Here is a 25,319-nt window from a genome sequence, read left to right on the forward strand (position 1 = left end):
GAATGCTGTGTGTTTATTGTGTTTAAATGCTGTGTGTGTTTATTGTGTGTAAATGCTGTGTTTGTTTATTGTGTTTAAATGCTGTGTGTTTATGGTGTTTAAATGCTGTGTGTTTATTGTGTTTGAAAGCTGTGTGTGTTTATGGTGTTTAAATGCTGTGTTTATTGTGTTTAAGTGTTATGTGTGTTTGTGTTTAAATGTTGTGTGTGTTTGTTGTGTGTAAATGCTGTTTGTTTATTGCGTTTAAATGTTGTGTGTTTATAGTGTTTAAATGCTGTTTTACTGTGTTTAAATGCTGTGTGTGTTTATTTTGTTTAAATGCTGTGTGTTTATTCTGATTTAATGCTGTGTGTGTTTATTATGTGTAAATGCTGTGTGTTTATTGTGTTTCAATGCTGTGTGTTTATTGTGTTTAAATGCTGTGTTTTTATTCTCTGAAAATGCTGTGTGTTTGTTGTGTGTTTATTGTGTGTTAATGCTGTGTGTGTTTATTGTGTTTAAATGCTGTGTGTTTTTGTTTTTGTTTAAATGCTGTGTGTGTATGTTGTGTGAATGTGGTTTGTGTGTTTATGGTGTGTAAATGCTGTATGTTTTTATTGTGTGTGTTTATTGTGTTTCAATGCTGTGTGTGTTTATTGTGTTTAAATACTGTGTGTGTATGTCGTGTGTATGTGGTTTGTGTGTTTATGGTGTGTAAATACTGTATGTTTTTGTTGTGTCTGTTTATTGTGTGTAAATGCTGTGTGTGTTTATTATGTCAGTAATTCATGTTTGTTTGATGTGTGGAAGCTGCAGTTGGCTGTTTTGTCTCTTTGTGGAGAGGTGTGAATAGTTTTTCACAGCAGTTTGTTAGCAGTTTGTTAGCAGTTCAACGACATTTCTCCCACCGATATAGGACGGTGTCCTCGTTCATTCGCTAGAGTTACAGGAAATAAATATTTAATCTTATAATATTTTTGACAAACGTCAGAGTCGATATACACGTCGCTGGTGAGACAGCCACTAGGGGGCGCTGCAGTTAAATGCTGCAGAGTATGAATATACTTGAAGAGCCAGTTTGTCCTTTCAACAAAAATCAAACCACCTTGGGAGCCACAACATTTTATGTCTGTTTTACCGTCTTGGCTGTAAATGTGTCTCAGTATGTGCTGATGTACTATTATAGGATAAAAAATATAAACAAAAACACAGACTTACTTTGATCAGCTTTAAGCTTTAGCTCAGCTATAGCTGCTTTTCTCACATCTCCAGCAGGAAACTTTTTCGCAAAAGTAAAACAGTTTCTTGTAAAATGTCTCTCAACGGTTGATTTTTTTTTATACTGAAGCGCCAGATTGTATCTGCTGCACCATTTAAGGTGGAACGGGAAAATTCAAACAAGGAGCTGGCGAATGAGAAGCGACTTCAGCTGTTTGTCACTTTCTCATTGCAGGTTAAACGTATCAAGAAACCAACTGCAATGATTATAAATGCAGTCCATTCGTCTCCAAATTGTCAATGTTTAGCTACTAGCTAGGCGAGATTGTTGTCTGCATTGCTATGGTGAGCAGTCTGCACTGATCTTCAGGGTTATCTTAAGGGTGAATTAGCAGTTCTACATTAACTCCAGTGTTTAAGACCATTTATTGGTAAACTGTGTTGAACGATCAGCAGAGCTTTATTTTACTGTATAGGAGGATTATTTGATTTTTACCTAATGATCTAATTCTGCTATGCTGATCCGTTTCTGGCTTAACGCTTAATTTTGAACTCCTTAAAACCATTTATGGAGTTAAACTCAAGGCTACTTTACAGTGGTTTGCTGTTGCCGTTGTTGCTGGTCAATTCCTGTAGTCGTGCTTTAGGTGCTCCTTATTAAAGGAGGCTCTGCATTAGATACATCTTGGATTAATGGGTTCTCTAGAGTCTGACGCTGTTGTTGATCTGCATGATTAAGTGGTTTAGATGTAAACAGAGTCATTCAAAGTGGTTTGGTGTGAAATGCTCTGTTCTAGAGAAACTTACTAAGTCAGAACTGTTCACAGTGGTGGTGATAGGAACCAGACGTCCACCTCTAAAAGCTCCCTCACAGAAAGTTACTACATGAAATGGTTATGAATTCACTGCCTGATGACTGAGACACTGTTTTATGACAGTTTTGAGAGCTTAAAATCATGGTGGAGGGATATGATCTCATTATATTGCCAGATTATTTTGCTTGTTTCGTGAAACATGCTTACATAAAGCAAAATTATCTGTGAGATGATTTTACTTGATAAAATTGCTTTGAATTAATACAAAAAATCTTGCAATAAGTAAAAAAGTCTTATAGTAAACTTACATCAAGCTCAACAAGAGAAATATTAGATATGTCAGCAAGATTTAAGATCATTTCACTTGCCAAGATACCATTTTTTACAATTTGGCCTCCAAAGAAACTTATTATATCAGATTTTCCACTATTTTCCATCATCAACATACCATATAAACTCAGAAGACTCGTGTAGGTTCACTGGTGGTTTTGGATAGTAAATAAAATGTCTATATTTGTGTGGTGACCCCTGGTTCCTATCACCACCACTGTGAAGAGTCTACAGTGTGTTGTTTATTAAGTTTTATTAACATGCCACTCTCCATCTTCTCTCTCCACAGTTTTCGGTGAAGATCTACGTTCCAGCTTATATTTTGTCAATGCATCTCTGCAAGAGGTAGTGTTCTCCAGCACCACAGGGGCACTGGTGCCGTGTCCGGCAGCGGCCGTGCCCCCCGCCACAATGCGCTGGTACCTGGCCACCGGGGAGGAGATCTACGATGTGCCAGGCATCCGGCATGTGCACCCCAACGGCACACTGCAAATCTACGGCTTCCTCCCCTCCAGCTTTAGCAACCTAATCAATGACAATACCTACTATTGCACAGCCGAGAATCCGTCAGGGAAGATCAGGAGCCAAGACTTACACATTAAGGCCGGTGAGTGATAATTATCTCATAATTGTCATCATCTCACTCAGCAGAGTAATGACACAGTTCTGGAGAACGTAGAGCAGATGTACTCTAACGTTCTGTACCTGCGTTTTCAACAGTATAAAGCCGATCTACACTGTGTTTCAGCAAGTTTAAACATCTTACATGTGGTCAGTATATCTAAAATTGATCATTATGAGACTGTTGTAAGAATATTATAGGATTATTCCACTTGTTTATAGACATTTTGTTCTTATTTTAAGTAATTGTATCTAGAGAAAGTGTCGTACTCCATTAGCAGACCATTTTACTTGTTCATTATCTTCATTATTTCTCAAGACAAGTAAAATGATCTGCCAATCGAATGAGACCTTCAGTAGATAAAATCTCTCTCTCTTAATTCAATTCAATCCAATTCAGGGTTGCTTTATCAGCATGACAAATAAGAGCACTTGGATTGGCAAAGCCTTTGTAAGGAGTTGATGAACATTATAGAACGTTTATAACAATAATAATAAAAATAATAATAATAATAATAAAAATCTTGATTTATAGAGAACTATTCATGCCAGTGGCAGCTCAGAATGCTTTACATATAGGTGATTAAGCTGAACAGAAATAGAAGAAACTTTGAGCATTCATGTAAAATCATAAGAGACAATAACAGATCAGATTAAAGATAAACACCAAAATAGCCGTGGAGTTTTACTGAAGCGCTGCGTTAAAGAGCTGCGTTTTCAGATGTTTATTAGAAGTGAGCTCTGAGCTCGACTGTCTAATAAAAGGTGAACTGAGCTCCACAGTTTAGAAGCAGAATGACTGAAAGAGTCTCTCCATGTTTCCTGTATTTTACTGAAGGTGTTTGTAGAATTTGCGGATCTAAGATCATAAACAGACAGACATTCAGGAGCTTTAAGGTCATTTAGATCTTTAAAAACCAGCAGCAGAGCTTTAAACTCTCTCTAAAAGATCCAGGCGGTCAGTGCAGTTCTTTCCAAACAGGAGTGATATGAGCTCTCTGTGTTGCTTTTGTTAGGACGCGTGCTTTTTGAATGATTATGTTATTATATCTGTTGGCATTGCTGGCACAGTCTTTGATCTTTGGGTAGCCAAGACTTTTTGTGTCTGCCCGTCTCTACGGTCAGGCGGTGCTGACTGAGTCTGTACTCTGTCAAGGCGGATCTCCGTGTTGGGTCAGTTAGCACGCTCAGGTAATCTGCCATGCTGTACGTTGTTTTAGGGCCAATTAACACTGCAGTTTAGAGAGTTTGGCTCTCAGTGAGATAATTTTGATGAAGATGTTTTGTAACTTGGTTCACTCTAAATAGGTTTGCTGATGTGTTCTTGTCCCGAGTCTCTGAAATGTTAGTGTGTGTTAGTGTGGTTAATGGGATGTTTGTGGGGTGTTAGTGTGTGTTTGTGGGGTGTTAGTGACTGTAAATGTGTGTTATTGTGTGTTAGTGGGGTGTTTGTGGGTTTTTGTGTGTGTTAGTGTGTCTTAGCGGGTTATTATTGAGAGTAAATGTGTGTTAAAGAGGTGTTAGTGTGTGTTAGTTTGTATGTGCATGTTACTGTATTAGTAGTGTGTTACTGAGTGTTAGTGGGGTGTTAGTGGTGTGTTAGTGACGGTTAGTGTGTGTTATTGTGTGTTGGTGGGGTGTTAATGTGTGTTAGTGGGGTGTTTCTGGGTGTTAGTGTGCGCTAGTGTGTCATAGCGGGGTATTAGTGAGAGTTAATGTGTGTTAGTGTGTGTTAGTGGCATGTTAGTGTGTGTTAGTAGTGTGTTAGTGAATGTTAGTGGGGTGTTAGTGAGTGTTAGTTTGGTCTTAGTATGTGTTAGTGAAGTGTTAGTGTGTGTTAGTGAGTGTTAGTGGGGTATTATTGTGTTAGTGGGGTATCAGTGTTTGTTAGCAGGGTATTAGTGTATGATAGTGGAGTGTTAGTGTGTGTTAGTGAGTGTTATTGGGGTGTTAGTGAGTGTTAGTGTGTGTTAGTGGGGTATTAGTGTGTGTCAGTGGGGTATTAGTGTGTGTTAGTTTGGTGTTCATATGTGTTAGTGGGGTGTTAGTGTGTGTTAGTGAGTGTAAGTGGTGTGTTAGTGTGTGTTAGTGGGGTGTTAGTAAGTGTCTGAGTGTTAGTGTGTGTTAGTATGGTGCTAGTGAGTGTTAGTTTAGTGTTAGTGTGGTGTTAGTGAGTGTTAGTTTAGTGTTAGTGTGTGTTAGTGTGTGTTAGAGGGTGTTAGTGGGGTGTTAGTGAGTGTTAGTGGGGTGTTAGTGAGTGTTAGCTTAGTGTTAGTGTGTGTTAATGGGTGTTAGTGAGTGTTAGTGGGGTGTTAGTGTGTGTTAGTTTGATGTTAGTGTGTGTTAGTGGGGTGTTAGTGAGTGCTAGTGTGTGTTAGTGAGTGTTAGTGGGGTGTTAGTGAGTGCTAGTGTGTGTAAATGTGTGTTAGTGAGGTGTTAGTGAGTGTTAGTGTGTGTTAGTGAGTGTTAGTTTTTTGTTAGTGTGTGTTAGTTTGTATTAGTGGGGTGTTAGTGAGTGATAGTTTGGTGTTAGTGTGTGTTAGTGAGGTGTTAGAAGGGTGTTAGTGAGTGTTATTGTGTGTTAGTGAGTGTTAGTGGGGTGTTAGTGAGTGTTATTGTGTGTTAGTGAGTGTTATTGTATGTTATTGAGGTGTTAGAGGGGTGTTATTGTGTGTTAGTGTGTATTAGTGGGGTGTTAGTGAGTGATAGTTTGGTGTTAGTGTGTGTTAGTGAGGTGTTAGAAGGGTGTTAGTGAGTGTTATTGTGTGTTAGTGAGTGTTATTGTGTGTTAGTGAGGTGTTAGAGGGGTGTTATTGTGTGTTAGTGAGTGTTAGTGGGGTGTTAGTGAGTGTTAGTGTGTGTTAGAGGGGTGTTAGTGTGTGTTAGTGGCATGTTAGTGAGTGTTAGTTTAGTGTTAGTGTGTGTTAATGGGTGTTAGTGAGTGTTAGTGGGGTGTTAGTGTGTGTTAGTGGGGTGTTAGTGAGTGTTAGTGGGGTGTTAGTGTGTGTTAGTTTGATGTTAGTGTGTGTTAGTATGGTGTTAGAGGGTGTTAGTGTGTTAGTGAGTGTTAGTGGGGTGTTAGTGAGTGTTAGTGTGTTAGTGGGGTGTTAGTGGGGTGTTAGTGAGTGTTATTGTGTGTTAGTGGGGTGTTAGTGAGTGTTAGTTTGGTGTTAGTGTGTGTTAGTGTGTTAGTTTGGTGTTATTGTGTATTAGTGGGGTGTTAGTGAGTGTTAGTTTGGTGTTAGTGTGTGTTAGTGGGGTGTTAGAGGGGTGTTAGTGTGTGTTAGTGTGTGTTAGTGGGGTGTTAGTGAGTGTTAGTTTGGTGTTAGTGTGTGTTAGTGGGGTGTTAGAGGGGTGTTAGTGTGTGTTAGTGTGTGTTAGTGGGGTGTTAGTGAGTGTTATTGTGTGTTAATGGGGTATTAGTGAGTGTTATTGTGTGTTAGTGAGTGTTATTGTGTGTTAGTGGGGTGTTAGTGTGTGTTAGCGAGTGTTAGTGGGGTGTTAGAGGGGTGTTATTGTGTTAGTGAGTGTTAATGGGGTGTTAGTGGGTGTTAGTGTGTGTTAGAGGGGTTTTAGTGTGTGTTAGTGAGTGTTAGTGTGTGTTAGTGAGTGTTAGTGGCATGTTAGTGTGTGTTAGTGAGTGTTAGTGGGGTGTTAGTGGGTGTTAGTGTGTGTTAGAGGGGTTTTAGTGTGTGTTAGTGAGTGTTAGTGTGTGTTAGTGAGTGTTAGTGGCATGTTAGTGTGTGTTAGTGAGTGTTAGTGGGGTGTTAGTGTGTGTAAGTGGGGTGTTAGTGTGTGTTCGTGGGGTGTTAGTGGAGTGTTAGAGGGGTGTTAGTTAGTGTTAGTGATGTGTGTAGATCTCTGATTCACTACCACCTGAGTGAGGGTGGTCCTGAAAGTCTACTGTCTTTGCTCAGCTCTTGGTGCTGCAGGGTTTTATAATGATGTGATTCAGGGTCGCTGTGTTTTAAGTGTGTCCAAATTTGATCGCCCATGGATGTTTATAATTAATGAAAATCGGCCTAATTCTGCCCTGCATGTGTAGTTTGTGGCGTTTCTGTGCATCTTTAAAATAATTTTACACAGCTCTGCATGCAGAGTCTCAGTTAGATGATTCCAGATTCCTACACTCAGAACCAGATTAAATCATTTCAGGATAGCCAGTTGAAATGTAGAAGTTGAACTTTTTATCATTTCATTCAGTATGTCTTCAGGCCCACCGGCTTTCTGTGCTCTTAGTTTGTTAATTTTCTCAGTAATTGAGGAGTCTAGAGGGTTCTGATTGCCCTATAGTCAATTCTAGTTCTTCAGGATTTGTATTTGTGTGATTTTGCTGAGGATTTTTATTTGATTCTACTTTCCTGAAGAGTGTTCTGAAATGATTTGTCAAAAAATCAGTTTTATATTGCCAGTTCTTCATGGTCTCTTGTTTTAAACTTGTTCCTGTTCTCCAGAACCGGTCTGTTCTGATTGACTCCTTGATTAGTGTCAGCTTTTTTCGAGTGTACTGAGCCTTTTTGATTCTGAGTGGATGTTTATACTGCTTTAGTGTTTCACAGTAAAGATGTATGTTAGTGTTGTTTAGGTCTCTGTGTATTTGATCTGCTATTTTCCAAAGTTTCTTTTGCCTATGTCAGCACTCTTAGCGTGGTACAGTGGCACAGTGGGTAGTGCTGCCTCACAGCAAGAAGGGTCTGGGTTTGATTCCCCAGCCGGGCGACCAGCGTCCTTCCTGTGTGGCATGTTCTCCCCGTGTCTGCGTGGGTTTCCTTCCACAGTCCAAACACATGCAGTCAGGCCCACTGGAGACCCTAAGTTGACCCTAGGTGTGAAAGTGTGTCTCCCCTGTGGTGAATTGATGACCTGTCTAGGGTGTTTCCTGCCTTCTGCCCAGTGAGTGCTGGGACAGGCTCCCGCAACCCAGGAAGATAAGTGGCTTACAGGATGAATGAATGAATTTTGGCTCTCTTGATCAAACCACTTTCCTCTTTTTTGAATGTAGGTTTTGATGCATTCCTAGTTCCTAGTTTTGCCTTTTCTGCTGTTTTTTAATGATCATATTTAAATTCCCGACTGCCAGATTGACTCATTCTTTAGCAAGTGTGTTAGGCGTCCAGAAAGCTGTCTAAAAGTGCTTTCTGGAACTCTTCTGTGCTGTTTTGGGCCCATCTGTATGATCTTCGGATACTGTACAGCTTACTGGGCTGAGTGTGTGCAGTAGTGTCAGTATCTGTCCTTTTAATGAACACAGTAATTTGGCTGTGGTCAGACAGATGCACTGAGAGAGAAAGGGTCTAAATCTGTTATCATAAAAGCCTCTTTTCCACAGCATTCCAACTCGACTCGACTCTATTCACCTTGTTTGGTTTTCCACTAGGCCAATCTGGTACCTTTACCTGGAACCAGGTACTATTTTTGGTACCACTTCCGTCAAGGTTTCAAGTGAGCTGAGCCGATACCGAAAGGTGACATAAAAATGCTACAGATTACTGAATTGTCGGAAAGAATTGCTAAACACATATGCTAAGAGTAGCTGCCAGGTTAGCGGAGCCTCTTGTGTCGCCTTTTTTGAGCAACCAGAATCGCCTCGTCGTCTGAACTCAAAACTTGTCACCTTCACATCTCGGCAGTTACATTTGGCATTGCTGTGCTGTCCAGCTACATTGAGGGGGCACTATATCTGCAGTGGAAAACGAAGTAGCTGATACCAAAAGTGAGTCGAGTTGGGTTAAGCTGGGTCGAATCGAGCCGTGCTATGCAGTGGAAAGCGGCTATAGTCAACTGTGCTATTCCCAAGAGGTCAGCAAAATGTGTATCAGTTGTATTGGTCCTTATGTGGAGACACTGTAGTGTTTTTGATTTTAAGTCAAATGTAGTATTTTACTGTTTTTACAATGTCTATTTATCGATCTATGTATTTGATCTGTACCAGATTGCTTCTGCCTTGGTGTACTGTACTCAGCTTTTGGGATGGTACTGCAATTACTCTGTATTCTCTGGGACAGTGAGTGACAGCATCAGCCTTGCACCATGTCTCCTGTAGGATGATGATGTCAAGGTCTTTGGTAGAGTTTTGAAAATTATCATGTAAGCTTTCAAGCCAGCTGAAGCCTTAGATATTCCACAAACTAACTGAAAGTGATTTTTTTCCCTTTCATTAGTTTCTATGTGATATGAGCTAAACTGAAAACCAATATCTATTAGTCTAAATAACTTTTCTTATAAAACATTTTTCAATCTTAATATTAAACAGTAATGCATTATGTACGATGAATGTTTTTTTTTGGGCGTAGTCCCACGGGAGCTCCTGTGCGGTTTTCTAGTGCAGAGGTACTGCAATAACTTCCTGATCTAAGCCATGTCATGAGTGGCGAGTGCTCCTCTGAGGGCATCAGCATATCTGCGGTGCTGCGCTCTTGGGGCGGCCGGGTGGTGGTACCCCTGCTGTCGGGCTGGTTCTGGTGTGCTTGCTTAGTGATGACGTACTACTCTGGGTTGTGGGGGTGTTGTGAGGTCTGGCTGGTGAGGTGCACTGAACTGGTTGAGGTAGGTTGTGGTGGTATAGTTGCTGTCCTGGCTGGGGTCTTTGGGGGAGTTTGCATGCAGGTGGGCTCCTAGTGGGTGTGTGGTTGTGGTAAGGCCTCTGTGCTGCTGGGCTCTCCTCTGTGTTCGATGGTCGTGTGTGTCGACCCAATACTACACAACAAACTCTGACTAAATGCTTGTTTAAGTGGTCGTTTAGGGTATCAACCTCCAGAGATTTCTACATTGACTCTCTGAATGGTGACGGGATGGAAGTCCTTTCGGGGCAGGATGGTGGAGACCGTGGCCTCTTTTTTCTACTGCAGAGCCGAGTGGTTCTGAGCACGGAGGGTAACTGTTCCAGTGGCTTTTCCACACGGACGCGGTTCGACACAGAATGGGCTCAGCGCGTTTTTTTGGCATGGTTAGCTAACGGTCCTCGGGGCCACAAAACCGGTCATGGTGATGTAGGGATGATGTATGCCGTAGCTATTCGCTGATTGATTCTACGTTTATATCAGTATTGTCCCGCTGCGTTATTTCAAAATCATAAACAATCAAATAAGTTCAGTTCATTCGTATGGACGGCAAATAAAGGAAAGCAGTGCGATTTTAAATCCACCACTCAATAGACGTCAAAGCTTTAGTCTAAAACCATCTGAGAACACAAATTTAAATGTCTGGTGTCGAGGTAACACACACACACACACACACATATCATCCAAACCGCTTATCCTTCTGGGTCGCGGGGGGAGCTGGAGCCTAACCCAGCTGTTATTGGGCGGAAGGCAGGATACACCCTGGACAGGTCGCCAGTCCATTGCAGGGCAGACAGACAGACACAATCACCCACACACAATCGCACCTGGGGGAAATTTAGCATATCCAATTGGCATGACTGTATGTTTTTGGACTGTGGGAGGAAACCGGAGGATCCGGAGGAAACCCACGCAGACGCGGGGAGAACATGTACACTCCACACAGAAAGGATCCTGGTCGCCCGGCCGGAAATCAAACCCAGGCCCTTCTTGCTGTGAGGTGACAGCGCTACCCACTGTGCCACCGGTGTTAAAGTAACAGAAAGATAAAAATTAGACTTGTTCTGTGGTGCTTTGAGCTGTACCCTGCTGGGCAACACTAATGCTAGCGTAGTAAGTCACTTACAGGTGAAACCCACCACAGTACAGGCTGTTTCAGTAACACCTATTCAGAGGATAAAGAATCTGACAGCATGGCAAGAGACTAGAGTTGGAGTGACAGACAGAATCAGATGTTTTTTTATGGTGGGTGGTGTGTGTAGCTATTAGCCAATTAGCAGTTAGCCACTTGTTTGTGTAGTTTTCTTCAGAACTTCCTGGTCCAACAGATATAACTGGTCTAACAAGTCCAGATCAGCATGGAAAGGCCCAGAAAGGCCCAGTACGACCCTAAGAACAATTCAGCCTGACAGCGGAGAAAAGGCCAATGATTTTGGTATTGGTTTAAGTCTCTGCCGCCCTCTGTGCTGCTCTGCAGACCAGTCCTTCGACTCTCTCCTGTTCTGCTCTAAGGTCATTTGTATCTTTGTGGATGAATATGCAGGCAGGCTTGTCAAGGATGTTGTCAGAGAGGATTTGATGGGCATCTTTCGTTCTTGCCATGTCTTATGAAGTTTTCTGGTTTGGGAAAAGCTTCCATTATTTTAAGAATCTTCTATTTAGAATCAATAAGGACTGAAACATCAGTGTATCTCTGTGGTGCACCTGTCCTGCTGGTCCGTAAGTCGTCAGTTTGAGTGGTGAGAATTTGCGCTGCTTGTTGTTTCTGTGGGTGACTGAGGCTGGTGCAGGGTGGTCTTAATGTGTCAGGGGCATCATCTGGGTGTTGGTCGGCTTAATGGGGCTAGGAGAAGGTTCTGTGGGGCTTGGCGAAGGTTGGGCATGCTCAGTGTGGGCAGTGTTCTGGAGGGTGATCTGAGGCTGTAGCTGTAGCTCTATGATGGTGTCTCTGTGGTGTATCTCCTGTCTCAGGCCTGCCAGCTCTTTTCTCAGCTTCTCTTTCAGGTCTGCAAGCTCCTTTTTTGCACTGTCTTTGCACTCTGCTAGCTCTCGTCTTCGTGAGTCACTGTCCTCAAGCAGGCTGTCTATGTTTCTCCTCAGCTCCTGTACCATCACCTTCATCTGGTGTTTGGTTCGGCTCAGCTCATGTCTGAGAGGTTTGGTGTTGGTGGACATGTGGGTCTGTACCTGCTCCTTCAGTCCTACTGTCTCTACCTCCAGCAGGGAGAGTCTGGCTGAAATGCAGTATCAAGCTGTAAGTGAGAGATGTTGGCTCTACAGACAGTCCGATGGTGGCGCAGAGCTTTTCGAAGGTTGAATTTGACTTTCTGAAATGCCTGATCGAAGCTTGTTTTAAAAAATGTCTCTGCACAATGTGCTCAGGAAACTGTCTGGTGCGTTTGTGTTCCCACATGCAAGGTGGACTTTGTTGGGGTGGCACAGAGATTTTAGACATCATTAGGTGGCCATTACTCGTCCTGCCTGGCATCTCTGAGCTACAAACAATCATAGAAAGATGGCAAATGGCTGCAAATATGATTCTACTAAAGCTAAAACCAAGTTAAATCTCTCCATCTTGCTCATTTCGATGCAGCCCCTAATCACGGTCACCTATGTCATCTAAAGTTTCTTAGCCTAACCATAGTGGAGGGAAACACGACTTAATTAGCTTATTTCTGTTAAAATTTCTTAAATATGCATAACATTTGTGAAACGTCTGAAAGGGAAACCCGGCTACAGTCTTTAAAGATGTAAACCTGTTGACCTTTGCAGATTCCACACTTTGTTAAATGCCTGTATTTTTACAGATGCTGCACGTCTGTGTGTTCAGTGTAGAACAGCAGGTTGGTGATGGTATTTTTCCTTTGAGTTAGGCTGCAGTCTTTGAATTAGGTTTCTGGACTTTCCCTCTGTGTTTTTAGTTTGTACTGCTGCTCTCAGACTGAGTGTCTGCAGGGAACTCAAACTCTCCGGCTCCGCCTACTGCTAAGGCCATTCTAGTCTGTCCGTTTCTTGAAAAATGGCAGCAGCCTAACTGACCACTCAGTGGAGGTGCATAACTGTCCACATGGGGGAGGAGAGTAACTGTTCATTGGGGGATGGGAGTAACTGTCCACTGGGGGAGGGGCATAACTGACCACTCAGGGGAGGGGCATAACTGACCCCTGGGGGACGGGCGTAACTGTCCAGTGGGGGAGGGGCATAACTGTACCACCAGGGGGGAGGGGCGTAACTGACTACTTGAGGAAAGGGGCCATAACTGACCACTCAAGGCATGGGAGTAACTGTCCGCTGTGGGGAGAGGCATAACTGACTACTTGGGGGAGGAGCGTAACTGACCAGTTGAGGGGAGGGGAATAGCTATCCACTTGGGGGATGGGCGTAACTATCCGCTTGGGGGAGGGCGTAACTATCCATTGGGGGAGGGGCATAACGGTCCACTGGGGGGAAGGGGCGTAACTGACTACTTGGGGGAGAAGCGTAACTGACCAGTTGAGGGGTTGGGCATAACTGTCCACTCAGAAGGTGGTCGTAACTGAGGACTCAGGGGAGGGGTATAACTGACTGCTTGGGGGAGGGGCGTAAATGACTGCTCGGGTGTTGAGTGTAACTGCCCACTGGGGGAGGGGGAATCACTGTCCACTGGGGAGAGAGGCGTAACTGACCACTTGGGGGAGGGCCGTAACTGACCACTAGGGGGATGGGAGAAACTGTCAACTGGGGAGGGGTGTAACTGACCACCCAGGGAGGGGTGTAACTGACCACTCGGGGGGAGGTGGGCGTAACTGACCACTAGGGGAGGGGTGTAACTGACCACTCGGGGGGGAGGTGGGCGTAACTGACCTCCCAGGGGGAGAAGGGCGTATCTGACCACTCGGGGGAGGGGCGTAACTGACTACTTGGGGGGAGTGCCGTAACTGACCACTGGGAGACTATCTCCCTGTCTCTCTCTCTCCCTCTCTTTCTGTCTTCTCTCTCTCTGTCTGCATCTGTGTCTCTCTCTTGTCTCTCTCTCGCTCTCTGTCTCTCTCTCTCTGTCTGTCTGTCAGTGGTCAGTAAATGTTGAGGGATATGTAATTTGCAGTGCTAGTGGTGATTTCATTCACAACTACCACTGTCTGCTTGACATTGTTCCAACAGCAGCACTCTTTTTGGTGCTATATAGAACCAACACCTTCTCCATCGATCTGAAGAACCATTTCACCATAAAAAGCACCTTTTCAAGTGGGCTAATGGTTCTTTGAGTGTTCATGCTTCTATATAGAACCACTGTCTTTACTAAAGAACCCTTGAGGAACCGTCTTTTTAAGCCTGTGGTTTTATTTCACAGTCCTGATTGGGAGACACCACAGGAATTCCCAGTTAAACACTGCCGAATAAAATAATAAGGCGATATTAAGCTGTGAACAGAGGCTGAGAGCTGTAATACTGCACTACACAACATTACACAACAAATTACATCTTAAACTCCAGTTTTAGGCCGGGACGCTGCTTTAATGCGACTGAGAGGATGGAATTATTTCACCGTTAATGCAGACGTCGCTCTGTGTTGATGTACTTTAATATCACAGTGTAATCAGAAATGCGCGGAGTGTTGCGGTGGGCGTGGAGGAGATGGATGAAAAATATTTAATAATTAATGGGGACCTGCACACGTCAGTCATGCGGAAAGAAGACAATGATGGAATTTGGGTCAGATTTTCTGTTTTTTTCCTTGTTTCTCTTTTCACCTTTTAAATAATCGGTCTTCATATTATTCACAAGAACAAACCATAAACAAAATTACACCAAAAATAGTGAAAATCTGTCAATTTGAAAGTATTACACAACACAGACATGAAGATGTACTGAAAGGCCAATAATATATAATTGCCTTTGTATATAAATTGCATTTTTTTGCTTGAAAATACTTCAGTACACAGTGCTCATATGTTGATTTAAATGCAGTTTCACTGGACGTTTTTTCACCCTGGTTTAAATGTTAAAAGGCTTTAACTTTTTACTTTATTGAACTGCAGATAATAAACTGCAGAATTTTACTGAACTTAAGTATATAGTATATATACAGGACAGTATATCACTATATTATTTTTATTAAGGCATGATTCAATATTTACTTTTTATATATTTTTGAAGTATATTTCAGTATTTATATGACTATATTAAAGTGTATTTCAGTATGTATATTATTTTGATTAAAGTGTATCACTGCAATGTTCCAGTATTTATTATGTTTATATTAAAATATATTTCAGTATTTATATTATTTTGATTAAAGTGTATCACTGCTGTGTCACAGTATTTATTTACATTAAAATATATTTCAGCATTTATATTTTTCATATTAAAGTGTATTGCGGTATTTATATTATTTAGATTAAAGTGTATTGCAGTGTTTATATTATTTATATGAACGTATATCACTGCTCTGTCACAGTATTTATATTATTAATATTAAAATATATTTCAGTATTTATATTTTTCATATTAAAGTGTATTGCAGTATTTATATTAAAGTATATCTCTGCTCTGTTACAGTATTTATATTATTTTTATTAAGGTGTATTACTGCCCTGTTACAGTATTTACATTATTTATATTAAAGTGTATTGCAATATTTAAATTATTTATAGAAGTATTTCTCTGCTCTGTTCCAGTATTTACATTATTCATATTAAGGTATATTTCAATATTAATATTCCAGTTTTTACATTATTTATATTAAGTACCTCACTACTCTGTTCCAGTATTTCGGGAACCGTACACGGTCCGAGTGGCGGACCAAAGAGTCATGAGAGGCAATACAGCGGTCTTCAAGTGCATTATCCCGGCCTCAGTAGAGGAGTACGTCACTGTCGTATCGTGGGAGAAGGACACTGTCTCACTCGTCTCAGGTAAGAGTCTGGAGCTTAAGCTGCATTAAGGTTCTCTTTCAGGTCGGTGGAACCGTCTGTGACAGAGCTGTCGGGTTCGCTGTGCCAGCACACCAGTAGCTTGAGTAGCGTTTAGCTCCTGCTGCTTGAGAAAACAGCTTAGACCAACAACGTGCTGGTCTGATCTGGTCTGGTGCTGATTCACCTGGACACCCAGCATGATCATGGTGGTTTACACCCAAAAGACAACACACGCTGGTTTTGGTGGTCTGCGCTGGTTTGTGTAGCTGGGATATTCTGGTTGAGAGTATAAATGTTGGAGTAGACAACAATTTTTAACAATTTTTGAATTCATAACCATTTGATGTAGCTTTTAGTGGTGGACGTCTCGTTCCTATCGCCACCACTGTGAACAATTCTGGTAAGTTTCTCTAGAACAGAGCGTTTCACACCAAACCACTTTAAACGACTCTGTTTACACTTTAGCCAATTAATTATGCAGAAATTTGGTGGAATTCCCCTTTAAGCACAGGGAAGGGACCTCCTTGGTTTTACTCCACATTAGTGGGGGGCTTTGGCCACCCCCCAGTCGAGGGCCTGTGGTTGTCTGTTATTTCTACTCACTGCATATGTGGCTTGGTCAGCTTCACCACTGCAAAGTGGGAAGCTCTAGCGCTGCTGCTGTGAAACATAACTGAACGATTCGCTTTATGACTCACGTCTGCGAATATTACAGGAAGATTTGTTTACATTCGGAGCCTTAAGCTCTTCTGAAGTGTTGCTGCTTTGTTGCTGTTTGGATCGTTTCTGTTTATTTCCTAGAAGACTGTTCAATACTGGATCGTGTTGCTGTGAAATTGTCTTGATATCAGATTATTTTGGTCAGGTTGCTTAGAAACCCGACTGATTAATCCAGAAACAGACGGTCAGCCTCACTGTGCGGTATTCCCTTTGTCAGCGAAGGCCCCCCAGTGCTAATGTCAGTGAAGGTTCCTGCTCTGTTTGGGGTCATTTTGCTGATTTCCTGGAGAAACTGTCAGTTATTAGATTGGTTAGCGTGTCAGCGTGCTTCATTTGAGCAGCTGCTGAACGCTCACATCTACAACCTCAGCTCATTTCAGTACATTTATCTGTGTGAAAACAAGTGAAAACAGCTCAAATGTTGTCAGTATATCTAATTTTTTTTCCATTATGAAACGTCATATTTTTTCACTTATTTCTAGACATTCTTTTTACTTGTTTGAGTGATTTTATCTAATGAAAGTCCATTGGTGGATCATTTTTATGTTTTCAAATATTATTTCTTTAAATAAGCAAAATGATTTGCTTTATTTCTCAAAGCAAATGAAAAAATCTGGCAATAGAATGAGACACTTTCTCCAGGTAAAATCACTCAAAAACAAGTAAAATGTCTGGAAGTATGTTATATAATCTCACAATCAACAATCTCAGAATGAGAAATATTAGATATATTAACTACATTTAATATGTTTGGGCACTCTGATCTAATTCCATTGTTGATTTTCTGAGCATAAATAAGTTACCGAGAATTCACTTCTGTACATTTTACTGCACAGTTACTGTATATTAACAGAATTAAACACACTGGACTAAATGATTGATTCAGATTGATGGAGAATGTGTTGTAAATGGTTCTATATCGCAACAAAATGGGTTCTGCTATTGTTACGACATCAAATTTGTAGCAATAGAAAAACCCTTTTTGGTGCTATACAGAACCATTTTCAAAGAGGTCCTATGTAGAACCATATACAACACATCAGTCTGAAGAACAATTTCACCATGCAGAGAACCACTTAAGCATGAAATAGGTTAATAGAACCACTGCCTTGACTAAAGAAGCCTTGAAGAACCATCTTTTTAGTAAAATGGGTTCTCTGTAGTACTCAAAAAGGGTTGTTTGACTCGTAACAATAGTGCTGTATAGAACCATTTTAAAAGGCTTCTTTTGGGTTTTCATCAGTGAGAAGAGCCATTTGAACATGAAAAGAACCATTAATGCATTCAAATGGTTCTTTGAGTGCTCATGCTTCTATATAGAACCATCGCCTGTACTTTTTTTAAGATTGTGTGTTAAACTAAATGTTCCATGATTTTAAAACTAAATACAGCGTTTTGATATGATGGTTCTCGATTTGCTTCCCGTGTTCTTTCACAACTCAGATTAATCTGAGGTTCCGTCTCAGCGCAGTAAGAGTGACTGTGAATGTTTGTGTTGACTCTCTGAGAAATCCTTTCACGTTTCCATCTACAGACGTCATGAACGGTCTCTGAGTGACGTCACGTCCACAGCGGTCACCTCAGCCGTGCAGCTGAAATATGAATGATATTTATTCTCTCCAGTCTCAGCTCTGCGCTTATTTGGAAAAGATGAATTACTGCATTTATCTGACGTTATTGCTGTGCGTGCCACTATCCACCGAGTGCAGAATGTCAAAGCCATTAGGCCTATTGAGGGTCCGACACTCATTCTGTTCTAAATGTTTAATGGCGGAGGGGCTCCAATGCTGAGAGAACGCGGAACGTCAGGCGGACGAGTTGTTTTCAGAAATGATCAGAAATCAGGTCTTCAAATGAGGGACACTGAGTTTACTGTATGTTTGTATTTGCATGTTTACTTTTCTGAACTGCAAAGCATCCAAAGAGTTCTTTGAGTTGATGTTAGATACAACCAGTGTCTTTACTTAAGAACCCTTGAAGAAACCTTTATGGTTCTTCAAGCAGATTCAAGGTGATTCTGTAACCACAGGCACTCCTCGGTCAGCGGAGTTTTGGATATATGTTCTTTTTTTTAGAATAAAATATAGAAAATATTGTGTTAACATCATAAAACACTTTCACATACACAATTGTAGTTAAATGTAGTGACTCAATATCTAGAACCCTGTTTGCCATTGCAGTGTACTTAGTTAGACTGCCTTGGAACCTACCATTATAATATGCAAAATAATTATCTAGCACTTGGAAATTTGTCGCTCACAATTACCAAGTTAATATCTAGAACATGTTTGGCATTTCAGTGTAATTTATTTACACTGCCTTGGAACTTACCATCATGATCTCTAAAAATAATTACCTAGTACTTCAGAGTTTCTACCTCACATCTACCCAGTTAATATCTAGAACCTATTTGTTATTACAGTGTAATTTTGTTAGACTCCCTTGCAACTATGATACCCAAAATGATTACCTAGTACTGAAGGCTTGTATCTCACACTTACCTGGTTAATATCTAGAACTTAAAAGATTATAAAAGAAAATGCTGTAGTTTTTGATTAAATTGTTCTAAATTAACTTTAGAGCTTTGGAAATTATAATCATGATATGCAAAATAATTATCTAGTACTTTGAAGTTTGTAGCTCACAATTTCCCAGATAATATCTAGAACATGTTTGGCATTTCCTTGTAATTTAGTTAAACTGCCATGTAACCATTATGATATCCACAATTATTACCCAGCACTTTGGAGTTTGTATCTGGAACCTCTTTGGCATTTCAGCACAATTTATTTAGACTGCCTTGGAACTTACCGTCATGATCTCCAAAAAATAATTACCTAGTACTGAAAGCTTGTACCCCACGCTTACCCAGTTAATATCTAGAACCTATTTGGTATTTCAGTGTAATTTCATTAGACTCCCTTTCAACTTATCATTATGATGAACACACAGTTTCCCAGATAATATCTAGAACATGGCATTTCAGTGTCATTTAGTTAAACTGCCATGGAACTTACCATTATGATACCCAAAATGACTACTTAGTACTGAGAGCTTGTACCTCACACTTACCTGGTTAATATCTAGAACTTAAAGGACTGTAAAGGAAAGTGCTGCAGTTTTTAATAAAGTGTACTAAATGAACTTTAGAGCTTTGGAACCTACAATCATGATATGTAAAATAATTATCTAGTATTATGAAGTTTGTAGCAGATAATATCTAGAACATGTTTGTCATTTCAGTGTAATTTCATTAGACTCCCTTGCAACTTACCATTATGATACCCAAAATTATCACCTAGTACTGAGAGCTTGTACCTCATATTTACTTGGTTAATATCTAGAACTTAGAGGACTGTAAAGGAAAGCACTGTAGTTTTTAATTAAGTGATACTAAATGAATTTCCTGTAGTCTGTGACGTTTTGTCAACAGCAGATTTAAGCGACGGCCTTGAGAGGCGCTGAGGAGTTTTAACTCTAATAATAATAAATAAACCAATTCAACTCTCATTTTTATAAATAGACAACGTCTCTCATATAAATAAGCTCCTCCGTCCCATCGACGTTCGGAACGGGCGTGAGTTATCCGGCCACGCGATCCCTTTGACAGTGGTGATTTTCCAGCAAATCACGGAGAAGATGAAATGCATAATTACATAGCCGGGCTTGTCTTAATTAATGAACTGTGATTGAAAATATAATTACAATATGAATTACCTCTCAAAATAAGCACTGCTTAGTAGTCATTTGAAGCGAGCGCCTGCTTTAAATGTGAATGGACGGGGCCTAATGACGGCACTAACTTACCATTAACCTGTCATGCATTTTAAAAACGGACGGCGACAGGCGCTTTCGAATTCACGGCCATGCGCCTGTAAACACCTTCATCCCCCACCTCGGCCCTCCTGGGCTTTTGATAAACAATTGACCACGCTAATGAAGAGATGAAAGGCCTGCAGGTGAAAGCGAGCGAGTTCACTGTAGCGCCTAATGCATCTCGGCCTGTTATTTCTGTGTGGAAAGCGGCGCAGGAGCTGAATATGGAAAGACAACGGGGTGGAGGCTCCCTCTCTCTCTTTCTCTTTCTCTCTCTCTCTCTCTCTCTCTCTCTCTTTATTCGCTGGCCTTTGTGCTCTTTGTTTCGCTGGCTCACCCATTTGATCTGGTTTATTGAGCTGACTAGAGTGATGAAATATGGACACCGATGTGCTCTTTTTAGTGGGATGAAAATGAAGGGGCACGTTGTCACTGTCCAGGTTTCCATCCAAAACACAGCAAAGCTAATGATCATTAGGAACACCCTCTTGTTTCTACACCCACCGTCCATCTTATCGGCTCCACTGACCATATAGTTTCCCTCTGTAGTTCTACAATTACAGACTGTAGTCCATCTGTTTCTTTGCATACTCTGTCACCCTTGTTCTTCAGTGGTCAGGACCCCCACAGGATCTCCACAGAGCAGGTATTATTTGGGTGGTGGGTCATTCTCAGCACTGCAGTAACACTGACGTGGTGGTGCCGTGTTAGTGTGTGTTGTGCTGGTCTGAGTGGATCAGACACAGCAGTGCTGCTGGAGTTTTTAAACACCTCAGTGTCTCTGCTGGACTGAGAACCAAAAACATACAGCCAACAGCGTCCTGTGAGCAGCGTCCTGTGACCACTGATGAAGGACTAGAGGATGACCGACACAATGCAAAGAACCATTTAAGCATGCAAATTGTTTCTAAATACAACTGTTCCCTTTACTAAGGAACCCTTAATCGTTCTTTAGAGAGTAGAGCATGTTTTTTTTTCGTTTGTTTGTTTGTTTGTGTGTTTGTTTCTTCACTTACAGATGGATGCTTAGTTCCACCCATCAGTGATCTGTGCTCCACAAGTACTTTTCAATATTTTGTTGCATTAGTACAGAATTCAGTTGTGCTCATAAGTATTCATATATTTTAAGCACTGTACAGCTGTAAACATGACTCAGCCAATCAGATTTCAGAACCAGAACTGTCTGTTTTACAGCTGATATTTTAATGAGACTTGTCATTGATTTTGAGCTGGCAAGTTAATAATTAATCGCAAACTAATGACATTCGGTAATTAATCCAAAGAATTTGCACCGCTAACCATGATGTTCTATATTTTTGTGTGTATTTGTTCAGCACTCTGAGAAACGGATATACGGAGCTGTTCATTTGGGCAGAAAGTGTTTATTTGTTCAAAAACACTAACATTAGAATAGATCAGGGGTGTAATGATAAACATTCCTCACATCTGAGGTGAAGATTCAATTCCATTTTTGATATTTTGTGAGTTTAAATGTTCTTGATTCTGCACCCTTTAGGTCTTTACAGTGGTGGTGATAGGAACCAGGGGTCGCCATGACTACAACACAAATATAGATATTTCATTTACTATCCAAAACCACCAGTGAACCTACACAAGTCTTCTGAGTTTATATGGAATGTTGATGATGGAAAATAGTGGAAAAGTTTTCTTTGGGGACTATTTTGCCTCACAGTGCTCTGCATATTATATATCCCTCCACCATGAATGGAGTTTGAGGCCAAAATCTTCTCACAACTATCATAAAACAGTGTCTCAGACATCAGGCAGTGAATTCATAACCATTTCATGTAGTAACTTTCAGTGAGGGAGCTTTTAGAGGTGGACGTCTGGTTCCTATCACCACCACTGTGAACAGTTCTGACTTGATAAGATTTTCTAGAACAGAACGTTTCACACCAAACCACTCTGAATGAACTTTGTGTCAAAATTTTGAGGAACGGGTGTAGTTCCCCTATCCATCAGCTGCTTTGAACTGTTTGAGAAGCCGAGCCTCTCTCGGTGGAGGCAGACATGTTGAAGAGGTGGCGCCATGTTTGAGGGCAGGCGCGGCGTCTGCAGCTGCGGGGAGGGAAGAGCAGAGCGCTGCAGATAGAGCGCCTCATTAGAACAAACCCACAGCTCTTTCATCTCCGCTCCAGCCTGCAGATTAAGCTGGAGATGGAGAAGGAGAGGCTTTTCTCCAGCGTTAAGGCGCAGGCTTACAGGGCTACAGCCAGACGAGGGAGATAACTGGGAGCCCTTTCTTCCCTCTCCATCTCTCTCTCTCTCCCTCTCTCTCTCTCTCACTCACTCTCTCTCTCTCTCCATTTTTTATTCCTTCTGTTTTCCATTGGCGAGAAAAAGCAAACGAAATATAAAAACATTGGTTTTATGGTCACGTCTGTGTTTGGATGTGCTGCTGTGGATTATCTAGAACACGGGGGTCAAACTCAACCACTAAAAGGGCCATTTTAAGAAATCTCATCAAATCTGTGAGCCAGAGAAAAAAAAAAAATGTTTTATTTTTAATTAATGTTGTGCTGTAACCTGAACTGGCCATCGTTTATTCAAAATATGCAAACATTTCAGCAGTAAAATACAGACACTCGTAGTAGAATTTGAAATATTGCATTAATACCTGAAATATTCAAAATGTAAACATCCCCAGGAGTTTGGTCTTTTAAACATACCATCTGCTTGAACTAGACACTGGAATCCTTTCTCTGCTGTAAGTTCATTAAGACTTGAGCTCAGTTTCTCAGCTGCTTATCTGACGTTAAGTGTTTATACTTGCTGAAGTGTGTTTGGTGATATGACTGGTGTGGAATTGTGTAGAATTATGTAGAATTGAGGTGTAACTGCTGTCCCATAGACTGTTGATGGGGTAGGAGAGTCAAATCGCACATTACATTGCAGTGCATGCTGGGGACTGTAGTGCAGCGCACTGTGAAACGAGCTAATATTAATAGAAAATTAAAATACTTTTGTGGGCCAGATTCGATTGTGCCTGTGTGTTTGACACATGGGTTCTAGAAGATCTAGAAGATCCTAGAAAACCTCCACTGCACTACCAAGAGGTTTCTCTCAGCTTTAAACTAGCACCGTCTTCATGTACATGAATATTTTTGAAAACATTTTTTCTTACCGGTTTTGGAAAAACATGCTCCATGGTGGAGATCATGATGGGATACACTGATATGGGTCCCGCGGGGCCGGTCGTAATCTCCTAACGAGACCTTCTGGGGACAACAATGAAAAATTCTGACATTTTCAAAAATTAAACTGGTATGTTTAAGAAGGATTTGCGTCCTCAGAAACATCCTGATACATGTGGACGAGGCCTTAAAGGGCCCATAACATGGAAAACACCTTCTTTCTCACTTCTTATTCAAATAAAAGAGTTTAATGTAGCTTGTAAACACGGTTAAAGTTTTAAAGCATACATTGTTTTTGTGATGTCACAACTACCAACTCATTTACATAGATATCCGCCTATTCAGCAGTTTGCCCCTTTCTGACTGAGGCTCATAGCTGGGAAACCAATCAGAGCAGAGCTCATTTACATTCAGCCCTATGCAAAACTTTTGGCGCCCTGGTCAGATTATGTGTAGGTTAAAATAAGTTAACACATACTTTACAGACAATTTTTAATGCACAATTACTGTTTATTTGAAACATACTGGAAAAAATAAATGAATGTGGCGGGTGCAAAAGTTTATTGTTTTTCCAACATGTTAAACTTTTTCTTTTTGCTTAGAAAACCAACAATTTGACCAGGATTGTTCAAATATTTGTATACACTGTGGCCCCTGTATCATTTAGTGAAATATTAAAAATGTTTGAATGATACTGAAGTCGAGTGTTATATGAAACATCCAGCAGAGCTTGAAAAATATAAAATATAAATATGATAAAAAGGCTTAAAAACTGCTGATCAGCCCTATCTGGGAGCTCTGTGGGCGTGGCTAATGAGCAGCTAGATTGACAGCTCTTTGTCCAACACTCCTAGCCTGCTCCGCCCCTCATACAGAACTAAAATCATTATCCAGCTTTTATGTGATGTTAACTGGACAGAAGAAGTCACAGACGTGCAGACGGACGGACAAACAAACGAATATACAAAGCAATACATGGATGAAGGAACAGGAGAGTGAACAATGTTGATGTTGGATAAACGAGTGAACGTGCGACAGGCAGCTACAGACAGGTGGTCCAGCTCACTAGCTTTTGATCTTGCTGGGTTAGCTTTAGCTCAATAAGCTTCTCTGGCTCTGAAACTGTTCTGTGTGGGTGGGGCCAGAGAGATAGCCCTGTGAATGGTCAGAGGAATGCTTACAGAAGTGTTACCCACGATTAGGACCCAGTTTACATCGAGAGGAGAGAAATATGGTGAAATATATTGGCCATTTATTGGTCAGTGAAACATTATTCAATAAGCGAACACAGATTTAGGTTCTCTGAGTCTTTAAAGGTCACAAAAAAAGATAATGTAGAAATGAATTATGACTGTTTTTTGTACATAAATCCACACAAATGTCACACATGGAGCTCAGAGATAACGTTAAAATACAAGAAAAATAGTAAAATATATGATATGGGCCTGTTAATCTACAGTCAGGGTAATGCTTGGCCCCTCCTCACCCCTCCTTCCCCACGGCCCATTGCATAATCGTAGCTTTGGCGTTCGGCCCGAGTCGATTCCCCTCTGGCTGGAGTTTTTTTTTTCTCTTTCCAATTTGGTTTATGCAATTGCGGTAATCAAATGCACTGCACACCTAAAGATCCACCAATAAATTCCATTTAAATTCGGTTCCACTCCTGCTGTACGTTCACTCTCACTGTAGCTCAGCGCTCGCCGTCTCTCAGTTAGTTGGCCATGCGTTTGCGTTGTTTGTGTTTGTCTGCTTTGTCTGATTAAAGTCTCCAGAGTGGTTGGTTGAGTGCTCGTGTCCACTTTGGTCAGTAAAATGGGTCGGCGTGTGGAATTAGAGCTTCCTGTGAGCTTTAATGTTTCCTATCACTGTGTTAAAGAAGCTGATGCCTTTATTGGTGGATGATCGCTATGGAAACGCATTGATATTTCATCAGTGTTATAATAAAAGGACACTGAGAGGTGACGTGTGTTCATATCCATGTGCTGATATATTGTGACATAATATAAACACCTACAGTTCTGTTAGATCACATTATTTACACAGCAAAAAATGGTGCCTTGTCAAGTAAAATTTTCTTAAATATAGTCAATAAATGGAATATTTCTCCTGTTAGATTGTTGTAAGCTTAATTTAAGATTATTTACCTTATTTCTAGACATTTTTACTTATTTTAAGGAACATTATTTTATATTATTAATGTGAAATCTGCCA

The 25,319-nt window shown here is 41.0% G+C and overlaps 1 protein-coding gene across 1 annotated transcript in view; it reads left to right on the forward strand.

The window, feature by feature from the left end:
• dscamb (Down syndrome cell adhesion molecule b) overlaps window positions 1-25,319 on the forward strand; it is a 182,564-nt gene that overhangs the window by 33,133 nt on the left and 124,112 nt on the right. The window contains exons 2-3 of the mRNA XM_036555898.1: window positions 2,632-2,949; window positions 15,271-15,417. Of these exons, the coding sequence (XP_036411791.1) occupies window positions 2,632-2,949; window positions 15,271-15,417 (465 nt within the window). The remainder of the gene's footprint in view (window positions 1-2,631; window positions 2,950-15,270; window positions 15,418-25,319) is intronic.

This window comes from Colossoma macropomum, unplaced genomic scaffold (assembly GCF_904425465.1).
Source record: "Colossoma macropomum unplaced genomic scaffold, Colossoma_macropomum, whole genome shotgun sequence".
In the NCBI taxonomy this organism is placed as follows: Eukaryota; Metazoa; Chordata; class Actinopteri; order Characiformes; family Serrasalmidae; genus Colossoma; species Colossoma macropomum.